The sequence below is a fragment of the Pleurodeles waltl genome, chromosome 9 (genome assembly GCF_031143425.1).
Source record: "Pleurodeles waltl isolate 20211129_DDA chromosome 9, aPleWal1.hap1.20221129, whole genome shotgun sequence".
Classification (NCBI taxonomy): Eukaryota; Metazoa; Chordata; class Amphibia; order Caudata; family Salamandridae; genus Pleurodeles; species Pleurodeles waltl.
The window spans coordinates 1,146,922,899-1,146,943,754 of NC_090448.1; the positions used below are offsets into that span (position 1 = coordinate 1,146,922,899).

The following is a 20,856-nucleotide window of genomic DNA, read 5'->3' on the forward strand; positions in this document are numbered from 1 at the left end:
TTCTTCCTGAAACTTTGGTGGCAGTTCAGGCAAAAATGGAAAGGGGTGTGTTCCATACCCACTTCACATTCTGTTGATGCAACACATGTGTTTTCCAGGGTAAAAAAGACCCTCTGGCCTTTTTCACGTATCAGTTGTCGGAGTTGTTTTCCTTTCTCTTGGTGTCTTCTTTTCAATGGTTTCTCTGTTGAGAAAAAAACATTTTTAGGTCGAGCGTGCAAGCACTCTGACGTGTTGTAATCGATCTGTGGGCTTTTAACCACGCCCATCACGATCACTCATTCACGGGCTCGCCTTTCAAAAATCCATTATCATCATTGGTATATACTTTACGTTTGTCCCTCCTTGGGGCAGTTTTGTTACCGCCTTGGCCATCAACCCTGTTACATGGATTATTGCATATTTGCTGATACGTTTGACGGTGCTCAAACTTTTTTCCTTTTGAGGCTCTCCTTCGCGCTCACACTAATAGCGGCCGTGGCGCTTTGAATTGGGTTGCTTATGTCAACTGTTTCACTTTCCATTTTCAATTTATGTGGCAAGAAAAGGCCAGTTCAGCATTCAAAACGCTAATATCTTTAACACGAGCATACGCAAGACCAATTGCATTGCAAATGCTTGTCTACATGTATCCATAAACAGTGGCAGAAAAACAAAATGTGAAGAAAACTTCCATATACAAAGGATTTTAGGAGGTACGTCTGATGTCATCAAGGCAAACCTACAGCCAAAGGGACTATATCATATATATATTTTTTTAAAGGCATTCCGGATCCAACTACTAGGTGGTGGAATGATACACAGCATCTGAATCCAGAAATTATTCACATTGCAAAAACTGACTTTCCCTCCATCTTGATCACAGGCCCACCAACACCAACCCAGCCACCCCCCCCATGTAGCCAAAGTAAATCACAAATTCGAACATCCTAAAACTTGATTGTTCTCAATGCGCAACACACTAGCGCCTCTGAGTCTATCTTCGGTTTCTTATGTTCTCTATTCAACCCCCGCCTTTACTTTGCTTCGTTTGCTTTGAACCTTAGCCGTGGCATACAGGGGGAGGGTTAGTCCTGTGGAAATGGAGCCTCTCAATAAGGCCTTGGCCACCTCAGCAGCACAAAAAGGGATCAAACGGAGAGATGAATAAAACTAATGAGAGCCCTTACATTAATTAAATGAAGGTTCTTGCAATAAAATAACCAGTTAATCATCTGGTAGTTGTCGTGGCTTATAGAGTTCAGAAAGTTTCTTGGTGGCTACCTGCCTTCTTTCAGAGGGGTCAGAATGAGATGGGCTACCTGCAGCATCCCGGCTGCCCATTAAATCCAAACTCATATATGAAGGTAAACACGTGAATGGAGTTGGGACTTGTGGCTTGGAATGAAGTGAACAGTAATGAAGTCTCAGGCCACATTTAAGTTAGCTGCTGTTAGTAAAAGGCTATCTATTCTTCGGCTTCTAACAGCCCAGAGGTCAAAGGTTCTTAAGCTCTGTCTATGCCTACCCATCTACAATCCCTTGGCATGTCCTCAGTCTATACTTTTGCCATCTGCTTACTGAAATCACCTTTACAATACTGTGTTACATTCAGTGGGATTTTAAAGTGTTTTAGTGGCAGAACTCCATCTTGCCCTGATCTATTAATGGTGAACCTTCGATGAAAATGAAAGAAACTAGTTACTTACCCCTATCAATAGCTTTGCTGCTTTTTTGTGGTTGGGTCTAGAAATGTCTTCGAAATAAGTTTTATTGTGGACATCAAACACAGGCAGAGCTAGTATGACTCATTATTAAGTTGACAATAAGCATGCAGTGCACTAGCACATTGCTGCAATTCTGAGCTACTTTTTGGATGAAGTTTTACTGCTGTGCATATGCCAAGTATAATGGATTTAAAGTTATGAACTTCCGGCCTTCACTCCTGAGGTCAAATGAGACTGATGAATGTAGAAATGTTCCACACTGCGAAACCTGGCTAAAAGTAAGTAACTAGTGTCTTTTGTAACAGGAAACAATTCTAGAAGGAACAAATGAAGAGGATGAATTAGGAAAGGAGCCCATCCACGGGCTGGATGGAGGGAGGGAAGTGTGAGAAGTACGGAACAAAAGTTTTAAGACTATCTAGCCTATCAGTTCTTTTTGAGACTATTTACAAAATTGAAAGTGTGTAATGGGGACCATGTCGCTCCGCCGCAAACTATATATGCTGCCAGTATAGGTTGATGTTACCCCCTTCATTTTGTGGCATGCCCCTTAGATTCAGGTTTGTGGCTAAGGTTGAGGTAGTTGAATTGTTTACACAATCCATCTTGCTATGGTTCTCTTTCTAACTGCAGTCCCTCTGACCTGAGACATATGAGGGAAATGTGTGTTTTTCTTTACTTAGTGACTTCATGTCATGGACTTACCACCTGACTGTCCTTCTCACATTCAAGTCTGTAAAGCCTTTTCACCCTGTACTGTTGAAAGTATGAAGGCAATTGTATTGTTTGATTAACCTGTAAATTTGACATTCATTTAGGAATAAATCTTTGATTGGTCCTCATAGCTGCCAGATCCTTATGAACTGGAAGGGGAAGCTCTTGAACAAACTAACCCTTTGCAATAAAGTAACAACTAATATAAATGCTGCCTTTAAAGTAAAATGTTTCAAGGTGGCTTTGTGCTTTGTTTCAAATGAAGATCTCGTAAAACTCCCTAAGACAATGATCAAGTTAGCGTGGGAAATATTTGTAGAGGATGAACTTTCTTTGGTCCTTCAAGGAACGTTCTAATAACTGGTATGGAAAGTGCCTGTTTACTGGTGACTCTTAAGGTACCTATGTATAATAGCAGATAGATGAGCTTTTAGAGGCGCATTAAAGAAAATGTTACATGCATGCACACTCCTGACATCTACTGCTGGGAGGGAACATTGCATGTTTTTCATTCAAGCAGAAATTTCCTGTTTGAGGTGATTAGTAAGCCCCTCCCCATAACCCACAATGCACCGGGACATAGACTCCACCGGAGACTGTTTTCCCTTGCGGGCCTGAGTAAGCGGGTGTAGTGACGCGAAGTAGGCCATATGATAAGTTCATATTCGGGGAGCTGGCAGGATGCAATGTTAAACTGTGGCATGTACATGCTACTGTCCATCACCTGCTTTGCAAAGACTGAAAAGCCCTTTCCCCTAAAGAGGATGCATGCATTCTGTAGCGGAAGATGTTTGAAACTAACTTTTAAGGGCAGTTTGCCCAGGCGCTGATTTTTGGTGCGATACAATTAAGTATACAAAACTGTGAAGGTTGGGATGCTTTAAGCCACCGTTAATTACTCAGGCCGCATTCCAATCCATCGTTATTTTGCCCGCCATGTCACCTCAGCTTGGACCCAACCATATTCAAATCAGTCTGACCCTGCTCCAATGGGAACAGTCCATCCCGAACTACCAGGCCAGATCATCCATTAACAGGAACCCATGCAACCCAGGACTGATTTCATCATAGTTAGGCATCAGCAGGGTATAGCTTGGTTCGTGTGACATAGTGTGCATGGAAAACATGTCTGGGTATACCCGTCCCTGAGTAATTACTAGGGGCTGAGATTAATTCAAGCACTCCATCCATCACTTTTTTGTATCCTTTACTGCTTCTTGGTGGGCGTGAAGGTCACACAATAATTCTTGGAGAAAGTGTGCACGCTTGACCATGTTGCAGCTCAACATATGTTTAGGAGTGGGCCATTATATAGAAAAGCCATAGTGTCTCCTTTTTTAAGGGTGAAATATGCCTAAGAATGTGTGTTTGGATCTGGAATAAAACTTAACAATTCATCAAGCCGGGCCACTTTGGAAATGGTTTCCACTCAATTGGGGATTGCCAAAAAGCTACAAACTGTTGATTTGTCTTTCTAAAGGATTTGGTACAGACCGCATCATACACTAGGGCTCTTTTGGCATTTAATGTGCGTAAGGTCCTTTCCACAGTCAACTGAGGTTGAGGATCAAAATGGGCTATTGAATGATTTGATAGACATGGAACAGGGAGACCACCTTGGGTCAAAAACAACTGTTCTAAAGATGACCATTTTTTCTGGACTTTAATAAAAGGCCACACCACAACTAGAGCTTGTAGTTTGCTAACTCTATGAAGTGAAGTGACTGCAACGACAAAGGCCGTCCTCCATGACAAACTGCAGTGGGCAAAGGTGTAATGGCTCAAATGGTGGCTCCATAAGCCAGGTAAAAGCAATGCTATGGTCTCATGAGGGCAACGGTGGCGCTCTACGAGACAATCACCCTTTTAAGGCCTTCCATAAACTCTGACAGCCATTGTTTTGAACACTAGCTGGTGTTGTCTATTTTGTAACTATGGTGCCAAGGGTGCTAAATGTACCCTGATGGTAGTATACACTATCCCTGCCTTTTGTAGGTGCAACAAGTATCTTGGAACAAGGCCTGCGTGTGAAGATAGTACCTTGTGGCCATGTTGGCCATCTCTGGAAATGAGCACGGTTTTGATTTTGGACCAGTTTGTGAAACGCTCTAAGCACGTACTTAACCACCATCAGTTACATTAGATTAATTTGCAGCTTTTGTTGCTGCAGAGACCTTTGGCCCTGGATTGTCAGATGCCCAGATGAGCTCCCCACCATGTAAGGGAGGCGTCTTAACTGGGAGACTCCTCCGACTGGGTGGTCGAAAAACAACCTGCCCAGTTCTCTTTGTTCTACTGTACCAGTGTGCACAACACTAGGTCCTCAACTGACCAGTCGCCAGCGCCCTTTGCCTGGGAAGGCACTTCCGCAGAGTGTGCATGTACAGCCGGTACTATTGCAATACAAGACACCATCATTCCTGATTAGCATTCTCACTGTCGGAGAATGTGAAGCAGGCGTTAAAATGTTATGTTAATAAAATTTATGAAGCACAGCTGTTAACCAGAAGGGTGTCCGGGCACTGTAAACTGAAGTGAGTAAAACCAGCCCAACAGAATACAAAGCAGGAATTACTTGAAAATCAAGGACTTCAAGTACATCCTGAGCTGAATGTTGTTGGTTATTTCCCTGAGTGAAGGAAAAAGGGAACTTCAGAATTTAGTTGCCAACAGATGAAAGTTTGTCTTCCCCACTCTTTCTCTTCTACAATAGTGATGATAAAAGGAGACAGACTGAACAAAGATGTCTATTTGTGATACATGTCCAGAATTTGTTTTGGGGGTAGCTTGGTCCTACTGTTGATACAGCCATATGAGCAAGGATTAAGGTTTTAAACAAAACTCTCTTCTCAGTGGTAACCAGTGTAGCTGTGGCCTACAAAGAGCAACATCAGCCACTCTACTGAAAATGATAAGGACTGCAAAATGCTTAATCGGCTGTAGTTTGGCAATAAGCATTTTCGGAGGACCACACCAAAGGCTGTTACAGTAATCCAATCTGGAGGTGATCAAGGCTTGGAATAATTAGTTCCAACAAGGTAGAGGAAACAAGAGGCAAAGTCTTCATTACCAATTTTAGAAAAAACAAAAAACAGACAGAGGTGACTGTGGTCATCTGTGTATTAGAATTGAGAGCACTATTTAAAAGGAGACTTAATTTTTTTTTTTACTGTGGTTCTAGGAATAGCTGAAGGCCTTAGGACACGGGCACTTTCCATCCAACCAAATTCCTTTAGATTGGCCCAAAATGAGCATCTCGGTTTTGTCAGTTTTAAGATTTACAGCATTGTTGCTAACCCATTCAGCCACTTAAGACAAACACCACTTAAAATTTGTTTGCAAGTGATCCGATGGACCACACAGCCATATAGTTGTATATAATCATCGTAGGTCACGAATGTGAGGTGAAACAACCTTATCAGGTGAGGTGGGGGGGGGGGGGTAAGGTAGACATTAACAGAGTTGGGCACGCAGAAGAAACTGTCAGGCCACGTTTTACTGATTTGGGGGGTCTGGTGTTTAGTCAAATTCTAAATATATTGTGTGATCTAGTATTCTTGGTGGATGATAGGTCAAATAAATTCAATACAACAATGTCTCCCTGATAGAGCACCCATCTGAGCTCATTGACTACTGCAATCAGTGCTGATACAGTACTACGTAATGATCGAGCTCCCATCTGAGCTCAGACTATGACAATCAGTGCTGATACAGTACTACGTAATGATCGAGCACCCATCTGAGCTGATCGACTACTGCAATCAGTGCTGATACAGTACTACATAATGATCGAGCTCCCATCTGAGCCCATTGACTACTGCAATCAGTGCTGATACAGTACTACGTAATGATCGAGCTCCCATCTGAGCTCAGACTATGACAATCAGTGCTGATACAGTACTACATAATGATCGAGCTCCCATCTGAGCTGATCGACTACTGCAATCTGTGCTGATACAGTACTACGTAATGATCGAGCTCCCATCTGAGCTGATCGACTACTGCAATCTGTGCTGATACAGTACTACGTAATGATCGAGCACCCATCTGAGCTCAGACTATGACAATCTGTGCTGATACAGTACTACGTAATGATCGAGCACCCATCTGAGCTGATCGACTACTGCAATCTGTGCTGATACAGTACTACGTAATGATCGAGCACCCATCTGAGCTGATCGACTACTGCAATCTGTGCTGATACAGTACTACGTAATGATCGAGCACCCATCTGAGCTGATCGACTACTGCAATCTGTGCTGATACAGTACTACGCAATGATTTAAATCCAGACTGAGCAGAATCGAGGACTGGACAGGTATCTAAAAATGATAATCTAATGACCAAATTGACACGTTTTTCCAGTATTTTAATAGGAGCTGGTAGCACAGATAGAGCGATAATTACCCAAGCTTCTAGGATCAGCTCAGGATTTTCCTTCATATTGTATGGAAACTACAGTGTGTTTCCAGCTGGGAAGAACTACAGCTGCACTTAGGAAAAGCACTGCACAAGTTGGCAATGACTGGAGCTAACTTCCCAATCCCCAAATCAATAATCAATCTTGTCAAACGTCAAAAAGGAAGTCTAGATTAATATTTCGGATAAGGTCTTTCAACCGGACAACAACGAGCATTTAAATATGATCTTTGTAACCATGTTTGCCCCCCCCCGATCAACTCCCACCCATGGAAAATTGTATCTAAAGATGGTGGATACGTACTGAGGAAGTGTGGGCTTATGGTTAGCGTATTGAGTCATGCTAGCTGTATCTTCTGTCAACATCCAAAATAAAACTTTATTTATAGGAATTTCTGGACCCAACCAGTAGGTAGTGGAATAATGCCCTGCATGGGAGTCTAGAATAGTGTGTTGCAAAAACCTAACTATCCCAAGCGCCTAGTATTAAAGGCTCTTGAAGGTGTATGGTAATGGTGTGCATACACCCTCCTCTGTGTTTCTCTACGCCTACCGGAGTGACAAGCCATATGGTGTGGTAGAATTGTGAGTTTTCCACCCCATCCAGGTTAATGCAGAGCATCTTCTTCTTTGGAACAGCTGTGATGGGTCACAGCCTTGGTGAGGGCTCTCCGAGAAGATGAGCGTAGGGACCCTAGTTCCTGGACACAAGGAATCCACAATTATGTTTGGGCAGAAGACTCTGTACTAAATTGGGCTATGTTACCATCATGCACAGCCAATGGCCTCAACTACAGATGTGTCCTAGTTAATCCCGAACCAGCAGCCATTCAGCAAAACAACCAGACGCTCTGGAACTGGTGAGATGTGTAGGCTGTTTCTAGATACTATACCCCCCATCAGGAGCCAAACCTACAAGGTCCTACTTTAAACGTAGAAGTTGAGAGGAATGGGAGAAGGGATAGTTACCCTGTCGAAGTGGTTGAATGAAGCCCGGAACTCATTCATCTGTTCCTGGCTGATGCCTTTGGCATCTCGGGTCAGGATCTGGTTCTCAACCTCGTTGATTGTCCGGGCGATTGTGGTGAGGAGTTGCTCCCAGCCCACTCGAATGTGCTGAAGGAAAAAAAAACATATGCAACATCATCTGTTTGGTGGTGTTCCATTCACAGTCCTCACGCAAAGCAAGCAGCTCTACAAGGAGTCACCGTACAACATGTGGGCACAGCTCCCTCACACTCGATCAAAACAAACAAATTCAAGATGGTCACCCTGATAAAGCTGGATCTCTGCCATTCTTGCATTCTTGTCGGTTTCTACTGTTCATAGATAAGAAAATTATAAGTACTTGGATCTCTCAAGACACAGGGCACGAGTCTACTCCGCAAATGAAAAGATTTACTCCTGAAATTCTCTTCAAAAGCCATACTATTCTTGATAAATGGTCCATGCACAGATCCCTCCTGAACGTCTTGATAAATGAAAGAATCATTAATAGGACTGTGGAATAAAAAGGAGCTAAAATTTAAAGATAAACTGGGATGTTGTCTATGTTCTTGATCCCATACGAGTCAAACTTTGTTGTCCTGGTGACAGTTTACATTTTTAGTTTCACTACAGGAGAGTTTATTTACTCTATGAAAATGCTGTACATTCCTGAAGACGTACATTGTAACAGTACGAAGTATCCCCCCCAACAAGTTAGGCCACTTACGATCTCTCACAAATATATACGTTTCACAGTGGTCGCCCACCAGGTGGTATGATAAGGAAAAGGATGTGGGATGCATGAGAGATTCATGCTGCAAACATCTGACTTTCACAAGAATCCTGCAATGGGTTTTTAAATAAATGCCTAAATCTAGAGAATTCAAGTATTACGTATATAGTACAGCATATATGCATGAACAGGTCAGTTCAACTGGAGTATACCATTTGCTTCCCTTAAATGGGGGCATATGAAGAGTGGCTGTAACTGTCAGGAACTGAATTCAAGAGTAGCGCATATTTTGTTTTGAATGGTTAAATTAGCCAATAACTAAAGATTCTGATTCAGGAAATGGACTTGAGTCTTTGAGGCACAGGTTTACAGGGTGAATTGGAAACTGGGAGGGGGAGCCAATACAAAATAAAAGCTTTTGTGGCAGGGACTAGTGCCCGAATCAAAACATTTTCAGTACCGTTCTAAGCTTTATCCATGTTTCATTGCATTTAAACTGCCCTGCTAACATAATGCATCACCTTTTGTCAGTGAATTTGATAACTGAATTACTCAGGTTGGAAATCTGGCTTAAGGCAGGAGCAGCATCTGCAGATAACATACTTGACAGGTGCATTTCAACCCAAAATTGTGACATTGTCAGTGCATCTGAAAGCAGTACCACATTTAATACAACGGAAGCAGATAACTGCATTGTCCTGACTAGACTGTAATAGAACTAAATGGGTTGATGTTCTTCTCAAATTCCGTGGATCGATTAAGAAACGTTTTTGTGATTTAATTGGTCATTCCTCATAATTAGCTGAGTTTGCTGGCCAGAGACACAATATTTCTCTAACCCTGACAGTGGTCTATTCACATTAATTTGATTAGCAAACTATTGCTGATAAAAACCATTTGTTGCGGTGCTGCACAAAAGCTAAATCCAATTACCTCAGGGTTTTTTTCCAACTAACTTGAATCTTATCACCAGACCTTCATGTTTACTAGTTTTAAGTAACATGCTGCATATATGTCAGAGGTTTTAAACATACCTCTTTATTGTATAACTTATTTTCAGCTTTCCATCTATCTATGCGGAAACAGTGTTTGGAATGTATACTGATGTCAGATATGAACTGCAAGTAGACCAGATTAGATTATGTCAATGTTTTAAAAAATATATTTTATAACAATTTTAAGGGACCATGCTCACCCGACTGTCCTTGTGACTGATGTGATAACAGCAATCCAAGTAACAGTATTCTTATTACCAGCCATCTACGTAGCACCCATCACAAACGCAGTAGCCTCCTGGCGCTTAAACAATAGGCATTCTTTCACAACTTACTTCAATCTACCAGAGAAAGATTAACCGCAGAGTCGATCCCTGCGGGATTCCAACTTGTGACCTACAGCTTACCAATAAATCTCTGCAGCTGGTGCTAAACCCAATAAGCTACCTCACCAATTACATTTTAGAGCATAATGTGGATAGACCTTCATTATGAGAACTACATGATTAAGAAGTCCTAACTGATGCAAGTACAGAGAGTAGACTGGACCATTTTTTAAATGCAGTCCAATCTGCTCCTTGTCCTCTGGTCGACAAATCCTTTACCCAGCATGCATCGCATGTGTCTTACCTCCATAGTATAGTTGGTGTGCTTGTTGTCGAAGATAAGTGCTTCTTGGATCTGCTGGTGGTCACCCTCCAGCTGGTCAATCTTTGGTTTGTAGTTGACGATGCTCTTCTCATATTGCCGCAGGTGGCTGATCTGGTCCTCGAGAGTGCCGTGCATCTCGATGGAAATGCGCCCGATCTCCTGTAAAAAATATGTGGGAGGAAAGGGGACATGAGTGAGAGGGGCTGTACATATCTGGCAGGCCCAGGTATGCATATTAATTTACATGATTTATTGTGGACTGTGAATTTGGTCAATATAAGGTCACTTACTTTGAAATAGCAATTATCTTATATTCCACTATACAAAACGTACCATACAAACACACACATACACAGTTATGTAGGAAAGGTTTGATCATCTTCAGATGCTCATTATTCTCTGACTGGATTATAATTGGGGGTGTCCAAATCTTCAGAAAACTGACAACTAACTCTCTGCATAATTTGGAAATTTACTGTCAGTTTAAAAAAAAAAAACGCATGCAGACCTCTTTCTGCATGGCAGAGGGAAAGATATCAAATGCATCACAACAGGGGAAGAGATTATATTAGACAAGTTTGGCTACAGAAATACTATATGTAGTATAGTCATGATGTTCATGGGACCCTCTGGAGTAAACAGTTGAGTCTTGTTTTTGGATTATCCTGTGTGGGATAGGCTCAGTGCAGCGCGTGAGATTTGGTGCAGTGGTAGCTGCACATTGCAGCGAGTGTCGCTATGAGCGAGTATGGATGTTGCAGAAACGTACATGAACAGATGCAGGAGCACAGGCAGCTACCTACATTTTGGGGTGGTATTATACACTAATACTGCCACTGGAGAGTATTACTGGAGTATTACCCAGAAGTACTGATAGAAAACCTAATCTGTAAAATTAGCAAAGGTATTAAATGTGGTCGACCCAGAAGGGACAGGTGAGTAATCCATTGGAGTGAAGGTTAAACTACAAGGACTAATAATTTCAATCTAACCTGGAGCAGTAAGTGAGCAAGCGACCAGGCAAACTGTATAATCGCCAGGCGTACTGAATGGAATTTATCCAAGAGGGACCGATGAGTGAGCCACTGGTCACTGTTTAACCACTAAGTGTATTAGAGATGATCTACCTGGAGCAACAAATGAGCAGCCCTTGGAGGAAATATTAAGCAACTAAGGTGTATTACAAGTACTGAATGAAGTCTGCGTTCCAGATTAACAGATTAGCAATTTACTGACCCATCACTTACAAGTATTAAACTGAGCCTAAAATCAACAATTCAGCCGCCGTTCGGAGGCACTGTTAAACCACTATGGTTTAAATGAGTTTTAGGAAGGGGTGAAAGTTGAGTTGCCCCCACTGGTCACTGTCAAACCACTAAGAAGTATTGATCGAATAGAGTATCTAGGAGCAACATGTGTGAAATCCAGTGGAGACTTTGTTAAACCAGGAAGAAGCATGGTGTATTGTCTACACAGGAAGGGCACGCAAGTATCCCAATGGAGGTGCTGTTAAACCACAGATGAGTTTTAAATGGGTTACCTCAGAGCAGAAGATGACAGGTACCTAAAAAGTACTGCTACGTATCCAATAAAGTCTCGGCAGCAGCAAAAGATTAGTAGTTCTTGGTGGCATTGTTAAACCCCTTAATGGTATTGTGTGATCTTTACCTATAAGCAACACGCAAGAAACCCACTAGAGGCATTATTAAACTAGCAAATAGGATTAAAAGGTTTACGTGGAGTCTACACATGAGCAACAGATAGATAACCCACAAAATGCTGCGAGTATTAAATTGAGTATAACAAGAAAAGAGTGGCCAGGGCACACCCGTGTCGTAGATCCAGATAATGTTCAGGAATCAAGCAGATGTTCGGTCTAGAAAGATGATGTGTAGGAGTTTATTATAGATGCAAGTGGGTAGTCAAAGTCTCAATCGCAAAGACTACGGGGTACAATAATTCCAAATATCCAGAACAGCCAGATGATAATAAATGGTCAGAGTTACAGTCAGATGACAACATGTAGCAACAAGTCCATACAACAAAACAGCCAACACGGGTTTCGTCTTCAAGACTTTGTCAAGGCTTTGGATATGCGAATTGTGAATAAAAGCGCGGTTGAGGCATAAACAAACTGAAGATGATCATGGATCTCTAGGTGCTGTCAGTGCACGCTGGAGAGCAGTAGGTGGCCATGATAAGCCTTAAATGACGGAAAAAAGCCCGTGCTGGTCGCGTCGGGTTAGAACAGTGTGAGCATCTATAATAAATTCCTACACATCATCTTTCTAGACCAGACATCTGCTTGATTCCTGAACATTATCTGGATCTACGACACAGGGGTGCCCTGGCCACTCTTTTCTTGTTATATAGGCAACCACCCACTCCTCAGTGTGTGGCCCTCTGACACTTGTGGTGGCAGGTGTTTTGGCTAGCCTGGCACCCATTACTTTGTTGCTCACATATGACTATTTTCTGATCATACATCCGTTTGATTTGTTGCTGATGTGCGAGCACCTACTGGCATTTTCCACCTCCTTCGCTTGACTCATTAAATTGAGTATAACCTGAAGTAACAGGTCATCAGTCCATTGAAGGTGCTGCTTAACCACCATGGTATTAAGTAGAATTAACAGGGGAATGACATGTGAGCAACCCAACAGTAACTGGCAAAATTAGATAGAGCCTACCCAAGCACTACAGATAAACACTCCGTTGAAGGAACGGTTAAACTACAGAGGAGTAATTACATGGTCTACTCTGGAGCAACAGTTGGGTGGCCCATTGGAAGCATTACCAAACCACCATGAGATGGGGCGAATGTGGGAGCAACAGAAGAATTCCAAGAAAGCAATTTAAACTAACAAGGAGTAATGAAACTATTAGATAGCACCAAGAGAAACAGGGGTGCAACCCACGGGTGTGGAAGCCCAATCTCAGGGGGACCACTACAGCTAACAGTAAATCAAGGATGCAGCCAATCAAAGTGACAGAACCAAGCTGCAATGTCACTGCTAAGCCCACAACACATTAACACGTGAAGGTCCCAGAAAGGTGATAGAGGCCCAAGCTCTGATTGCAGTGATAAACCAGCAGGACATGATGTACGGAACCCACCCAGGGTTAACTCCGCGCTCAACCCTCTAGAGCCAGGACAGCATACTAAAGAAGGCCTAGGGCGCGGAGTTGAAGAGTCAATGGTTTACTCAGCGTTATTACATTCTTCAGGAAAGAGCTGTTTTTACCACTTCTGCTGTCTGGGAACAGCTCTGGGAAGAAGGTGATTGGTTCAGTAAAGGGCTAGGGATTATGAGATCAGAGGATGGGATTCTAGACAAAAGGGTAGGTGTTCTTCAGATGGCCCTTGCCAGACCCTAATAATCAAAACCGGGAAGACACCCCTGAAGAGACCCTTAGCCTGCTGCTCCATATCTGGATAAATGGCTGGAGGACCTGGGAGTAGGGGAGACATGCCTGGTGGGAGGTTCTGGTGTGACCAGTCCCCAGCCGCCAGCCTTTTATGGAGAGGACCAGTGGAGAGCAGAGTTGATGCGTGATGGAGGAGGGGACCAGAAATATACTGTCTAAAAGTAGTTCAACTAAGTATTTTTGGTAATAAATTGAGAAAATTAAAAACAATATAATTTTTTTTGGTCTGACAACAGATTTAACTTTTTTTGTCTCCTGCAGTAATTTGATATTTCCATAGGTTTTCATGATTTGGAGGCCCTCCGAATATAAACATTTAGCATTTAACACATGCCAAAAAAATGTTAGATTAAGTAACTGGTGCATATTTTTAAAATGGCGAACTTGATTAAAGCTCTTAACACAATCCTTACACAAAAGAGCAGTGTGAACCCTAACTGGCCACACCAGTGTCAGTAGCTCTAAGTAACAAGTTAGCACTCAAAATCTCTAGTAGTAATAAAATCGTCACAAGGATGTTTTTGTGTTGGTGCCTCAGCATGCTTATGTGGCTTTATCTTGCAGGACCCACTTGGAAGGAATATGTATATATCTACTGGTTCACTGCCCTGGTTTTTGATGATTTCAGATAAGAAAAACACAATATATTAGTAATCCTGATGAAGTCCGTTTAGGACGAAACGTGTTGGCTGGGTTGCGATATTTGTAGATCAGTAATAAAATCAACTGAAGACGGTATGATGGCTCCCAACTCATTATGGACCAATGAAGATTTTGTTTGTTCATTGGACTGTGATGTGTATATAATTTAATCAATTTTGAGCAAACTGTTTTGGCCTTCTTTTGAGTGTTTTGTGTATGTTTTGGTTTTTCTATTTGTAATTAATGGTTCCGAGCAGTGGAACTGTAAGAGGTTCAGCGTTAACTTGCTAGTTCGATCTACTAGCAATGGTGCAGCCATTGAGAAGCAAAACACTGCTCTTGCAAAACACTGCATAATGATGTGAAAAGGCCCAAGCTCTGGGGGAAGTGGGGTGTACGAGTTTAGAACACAGTCTCAAGAAATCCACTCTACTTTTTAAGGCACATTACAAATAATTGTTGCATATTCGGATTGCATTTAAATAATTCAGTGTAGACAATACATGTGAAAAGGCAAACAAATGACAGCAAAGTGCCATTCTCAGGCACATCGAAACTTGTTCCAAGGGGGTCGCCAGAAGAGGGGGGCACACTGCCCTCAAACCCCAAAGGTTTGTTGGGGGAAATGCTGATTCCTCTATGACAACAAATATTTTAGCTTCAGACCCTGCCAGTAGTATTTTTTATTGTGAGGAAGAAACATGGCAAGCCTGAATGCTTGTAGTGTGTGTTAATAGGTGGGTCTGGGGTTTGACTGGATGTCAGGAGGCTCTCTGCTGTTGAAATTCCTGTGATATAGACTGCTATGTTCCTGGTTAACTGTTTGAAGGGCTGATATGGGCCTACGAAGACTACACATGCTTTAATCTTCAGCTTACCTGCATCTTGGTTTGTATCCATGGCCCAATGACGTTGGCTTGGGCAGCAAACTGCTTGCGGAGGCGTTCGTTGTGCTGCTGCCGCGCATGCTCCTCCGTCAGGGCCTGATCCCTTCGCGGCACTAATTGTCGGACCTAGAGGCAAACCACAGTAGTTAAGGCAGGTCTTTGGTGAACTGCACCCTTTTTAAGTACAGAGCAGGAAGTACTGTTAAACAAAACACTGAATGTTGTGTGTGTCCTCTAAACACGCAACCCATGTTACCAAAGCATGCGATGCACCCTCAGGCATTGACATATTGGTGTAAAATACAAAATGTGTTACCTCTGATGCAAAACTTGCAGGGCACACATGTTTACTGCATGTGCAATGCTCCCTCGCTAAAGTGCACCATCAGCGAACACATGCAGACTGTGAACATGCTGTTCGTCCTTGATAAACATGTGTTGTATGCTCTAAAACATTTGAAGTGGAATTAAGGCGCCCTAGGTATAAAAATATTTTGAGAATGGTTCCTCACGTGGTCCCACTTGGTGTTGATTTCCTGCGGGCTGATGGTGGAGTATGGGTTGGTCCCCGCCATGTTGACATGGTAGGTCTGGGCGATCTTCGCGACCTCATTGTGAATGCCCAAGATGGCCTGCCTCTCCTTGTCCGCATCTGGCAGAGTGGCCTTGAACTGCTCGTGGGCGGTGCTGAGTCCCTAAGATTGGAAGAGCAGAATAAAGTTAAATGCAGAGATGATGCTCTCTGAAGGTCCGAAGGTGGGCTCTTCACTGCACAGCAAACGAGATGCCTCTAAAAAAAAAAAAAAAAAAAAAAACTAGATGGCTCAGTTACACTTCAGCCGTGATCCCCCCTGGTAGACAGCAGAAATATTGTTTCTGTGAAGTCTGCAGTACCCACTGATGGCCCCTAAATTGAGGCTTACAAAATCTACTGAGCAGATAACATAATTGTTTTTTTTCTAGTGTAGATGCTAGTTCGCTGTCAGAGCTAGGTGTCGCTAAAGCATAGTTTGCAAATACGCTGGACTATAGTAGAGAGAAAAGAAAGACTAGGGGAATTCTTGCCTGCTTCCTGCAAAATGTCCAGTCCCCCCTACATTATGACACGCCCCACCTGGTCTTTGTCTTCCTGCCACAACTCTTCACAGACTTGGTATGCTTTTAGTTTAGCTTCCAGAGCTCCTGTCTGTTACCCTATCTTGTACCTCTCCCCATCAATCTGTCTCCTCTTACTCCCAGTTTCTTTGCGCTGACATACCCCTTTCCTCTACGTACTCTTTATCAATGCCCCTTGACCTACCCCATTCATTTTCCATGATCCACCAACATCTTCTACCTGAAGCATGATCTCCGCCCAGCTCGACCTCTGCCCTCTGTCCCAGTGCCTGCCCTGTCCTTACTAGGGTCTTATGGTCACCTGATCCTGCACCTTTCGTGTCCAGCGCCCAGAGGTTATAAAACAGAGTTAGTCTGTGCCGGTCAGTCGTGGCATCAGAGCATCCACATCGAAGAGGGTACATTTAACCAACCTCAGCGGATAGGTGGAGCGTTCACCGAGCACAAATAGATTCACGATTTAGGAAGCGCATCAAAAAACACATCAGTTGCTTGCCTGTAACGTTTGAATAATCATTAACTCAGATGCTAAGCAAATCCTTCCATGTAGTGTCTGAGCCAGTAAGTCCATTTATTTTCTAGTGTGTCGATAGTCAATACTAAATGATCGGGTACCTGGATCTCTTCGATGGTGTGGACGATGAAGGTGTCCTGCAGATCCTCCATGGCGCCCTCCATCCAGTTGTTGAAGGGGGCTGCTCTCTTGGCATACTCCAGGTACAGCTGATCAATGGTTTCTAGAAGCTTCTCGGTTCGCTGCAGATCGCAAAAAGGAGGCGGTAGGATTACAACTACAACCTGGTTTCTTGTGTTTAAAAAGAATGCGTAAACCTGCTATCGTCATCAGTGAACATTGTGTCAAATCAGAGAAACAAATGTGTCTTACCTCTAAGGCCTCGCGGCGTTTCTGGGTGAGAACCCCCAAGTTATCCCACTGGTCGCAGATCTTCTGGCACCTGGCATTCACGCTCAGCGAATCATAGTAATCCAGCTCGCTGCCAAGAAAAGACTGGTGTGACTACTCCAGTATCCGAGCTTCTGTTGTCATGAATCTGAATAATGGATGCTGTTCACATCACATCAGAGCTACCATCTGCACAAACTCTCAACATAGCTCCCGCCCATCCTAGAACGTAACAAGCATTGGCAAAGGCAAAAGGTCTAGGTTTAATGTGCTGATGCATGCATCATGTGGGCGTTAAAAAGTGAGAAAAATGGTAGGGACCCTGCAGGAGCAGACGGGGGGGCTATACACAGCGGTAAAGTAGTCCCGCTACGGTTGAAAGCAAGTACTTGAGTGGAGGCGCAAGTACACACCCAAAAAAACAGTAACATTAATCGAGACATGAAAAGTCAATGGTGCTGGACAAAGACTTGATTGACAAATGTCAGGCCAATGGCAAGAAGGGGCTGGTTGAAGAAAGGCAGTGACTGGAAAGGGGGCGCAAACCCACATGATATATTGTCAGCAATAGGATAGTTCGACAGCTGCAATGTCAAACACCAGACCTAACAAGGCAAAGCCCATGATGGCTGCCATTCGCTACATCACAGCATGGCTGTCATCCTCAACACTGCAATATGGGCGCCATTCAGACCACTTCACAATACGGCTGCTTGTCCTCCCAAGTCAGAGCACGCTACTGGCCATATCAGTGGACAACATTGCCGCCGTAAGCACCAAGTCACAAAATGGCTATAAAACACCGTTCGGAAAGGTCCTGCCCTGGCCATCTGATCTGGACTGTTCCTACCGGAGCTGGGTTAAGGATGACTTTTCGTAAGGCGGCTTCGTGCCCGAGGAGTCATGATGGGCAAAAAACCAATTCACTTGAATGCAGCACGATCAATTCTAGCATTCCTCCCATCACGTATCTGTTTTCCTCAGCTGGACACCACAATGCAACGCATACACCCAGGTGAGACCCTGTGCTTCGGACTCAAGCTGCACCCCACTGATGAGGTCGAAATAGGCCATGTGGGCCGACTGTTCCCATTGGAGCAGGACCAAGGGTGATTTGCATATGGCTGGGGCTTTGATTCTTAGAGCCAAACATCACCCCAGGCTTAATGCTAAGGAACAGTTCAGAAAGTGGGGGTGCTGATCAGTGACATCAACAACTGAAGACACAGGGTTGTGAAAAAATCAAATGTTACTTAAATAGCAAGTGTAATTAATGAGGGATTCCAGTTTGGTGTGGGGAGTGGCGAGAGGTCATCTGTGCAGCTGGGGGTTATATGTTAGCAAATATATGGCTAAGGTTTGGAGTGAGGTTACGGTCATGAAACTGGAGCTTGAATTGGGGTTGCAACTTGTGCAAAAATACCGCACTTCTTCCCAGCACAGATTATGTCTGGTATAATCTGACTGAATGTGTATGTGGCCATATCCTGAAATTTGCAGCTCAGAATAGCAAACATGTGTTCTTACCATGTAATGCGTCATTCTGAGGTGTAGAGGTCGTAATTGTTAGGTAATACCACCCTGCCAAATACAGAACCAAAGTTGCATTTACAGGTTTGGTATTACCGCTTCACATGCCACGGGTCCCATAACGAGCCCCACTGTGTTTCAATGTTGCTATCCTGTTTTGAAATATTTTAATATGTTCGTTTGTAACACTAGCAGATGTTTCTAATTACATATGTAATATTTTAAAAAAATGACAATGCACCACCTTTCTCCTTTTACACTCTCTTGCACCCCAGGGAGCCACTAGAGTCAAGTTACAAAATGCCTTCCCTTTTGAGTCAACAAAAGTGAAAAATAAACACAATGTTAATAGAATGATCATGTTGTTTCAGCCTTTTTCTACCAGTTAATAACAAATCTTTGACTTTCAGCCAACAGTCTGAGGGCAGGCACAGTGTTTGACTGGTCTTTCTGGCCTTTTTTGGACCACAACGTTAAACAAGCATTTGCGATGCACTAGGGTCTCGCATTTGTCGGAGTTACAGCTGTTGTAAACTCCCAACCGGATTTTTCCTGCATTTAAAGAAAAAAACAGCGCGATTGCGCTGTACAGTTCACACAAAGTGGTTCGACTTCTGCCCAGCGAGTTCGCGCTCTGAAAACAGAGAAAAAGTAGTCCACAAACCAAGCGAGCCTCGCATGTTTTCTGTACTTGGTCGCTGCGCTCGAGGAGGGCTAACCACTGGAAAAGGCATGACGTATGCGTGCCTTCCACTAATCATAGGAAGCGGATTCTAACAGGCAAGCCAACATGCCAATGAAAGACACGGACGTGACGTCGACAGGGCTCCGAGCCCTTTTCTAATACATAAAGCGTCTCGCTAGCGATACGCATGCGCAAGCGCATGCGACGCAGGCTCGACCGTAAAAACACGCAAAACCCATCCCACATAATGTCCCTTTAAAGCCGGCCTGTCTGGCAGTGCTACTGAAGAGACATTCCAACTAGTGCTGCCACCTTTTCCAGAGAAAAATACCAGCTATTTATTCTCATTAAGATTCAGCAAAGGGCTGGCCATGATAAACAGAACTTTATACAAACTCATATGTCTGCATTCTTAACAGGGCCTTTCTGTCTTTGTTTACGTTTATCATCAGTCAGGCGTCATTAAGGTGCTATGTAATACATTTAAAGCGTTTTCTTCTGCTATTTACTTTTCAAGTGTCTAATTATAGAGAAAATACCGGCTTTAAGATGATGCATCTAATTTTGGTACCAGCAGGAATATTAATAAAAATATTAAAATACTGGCCATGCCAAGAGAGGTGGCAACTCCAAGTCCAGCACTGGGCAAGCAATCTCTTTAGTTTATGTTTTCCAACTACAGCGTGGAAGTTTATTTATTCTGATTAATTTAAATGCGGTTCAATCTATTTAATTACACCTGGCTCAGAAGACAACCTAGTTATCCTGTTCAGGGACCTTCACAAATGAACTTATGCTATGGGACAGCAGGGGGCAGCCATCAATGGTGCAGCAGGTGCAGTGGCACCCGGGACAGGGGTACTACGGGCCCAATCCCTAAACCAGGCGGCGGGGGTCCATGCTCAATGCTTGCTTTAGGACTCAGGGCACCCTGACTGCGCCACTGTCGGAACAAGGGCATTAGGTAGGGCAGGGGCAGAGCCGGCGGCCGTACTTGAGCTCCTGCGCGATGGCGGCAATCTGCTCCACGCGGTCCTGGTGCGCCGCGAGGTCGCTCTCGAAGGCCTCGTGTTTCTTCAGCAGGGCTTTGATCTCCGACAGCGAGGCCCTTTCGTAATCCGTCTGCTGCAGCATCGCTTCTTTGCCTGGAGGGGGAGCAAGAGGACAAGAAATAAACAAAGGCGCGCGAGGTTTGCTCGTAAATTTGCAATTTTGGAGATTATTTCCCTGCGGTTTTGGGGGGTCCGGTGTCTTTAGGGTGTGGGGCCATCGTGGATCTTAAGAGGCTAGGTGTGCGGTGGTGTTGCGAGAAACTTTTAGGATAGAATATCTACAAGAAACAACAGTGTCTTGACTATCACTGTTCTTACAAACAAGTACTGCACAACTATACATCGCCACATTGCTTATTTTATTGTGAGAAACAGACACGGTCGAGCCCAGCTTGCTGGTAATATT

General features: G+C 43.6%; 1 protein-coding gene across 3 annotated transcripts in view; it reads right to left on the reverse strand.

The window, feature by feature from the left end:
• The window catches only part of ACTN1 (actinin alpha 1), a 223,456-nt gene that overhangs the window by 18,954 nt on the left and 183,646 nt on the right, over positions 1-20,856 (reverse strand). For all 3 annotated transcript variants that reach the window (XM_069208968.1, XM_069208967.1, XM_069208969.1), the window contains exons 12-18: positions 20,393-20,543; positions 17,166-17,274; positions 16,895-17,035; positions 15,676-15,858; positions 15,155-15,289; positions 10,185-10,364; positions 7,809-7,955 (exon numbers count right to left, since the gene is read on the reverse strand). In XM_069208968.1, coding sequence (XP_069065069.1) covers positions 7,809-7,955; positions 10,185-10,364; positions 15,155-15,289; positions 15,676-15,858; positions 16,895-17,035; positions 17,166-17,274; positions 20,393-20,543 — 1,046 coding nt within the window. The remainder of the gene's footprint in view (positions 1-7,808; positions 7,956-10,184; positions 10,365-15,154; positions 15,290-15,675; positions 15,859-16,894; positions 17,036-17,165; positions 17,275-20,392; positions 20,544-20,856) is intronic.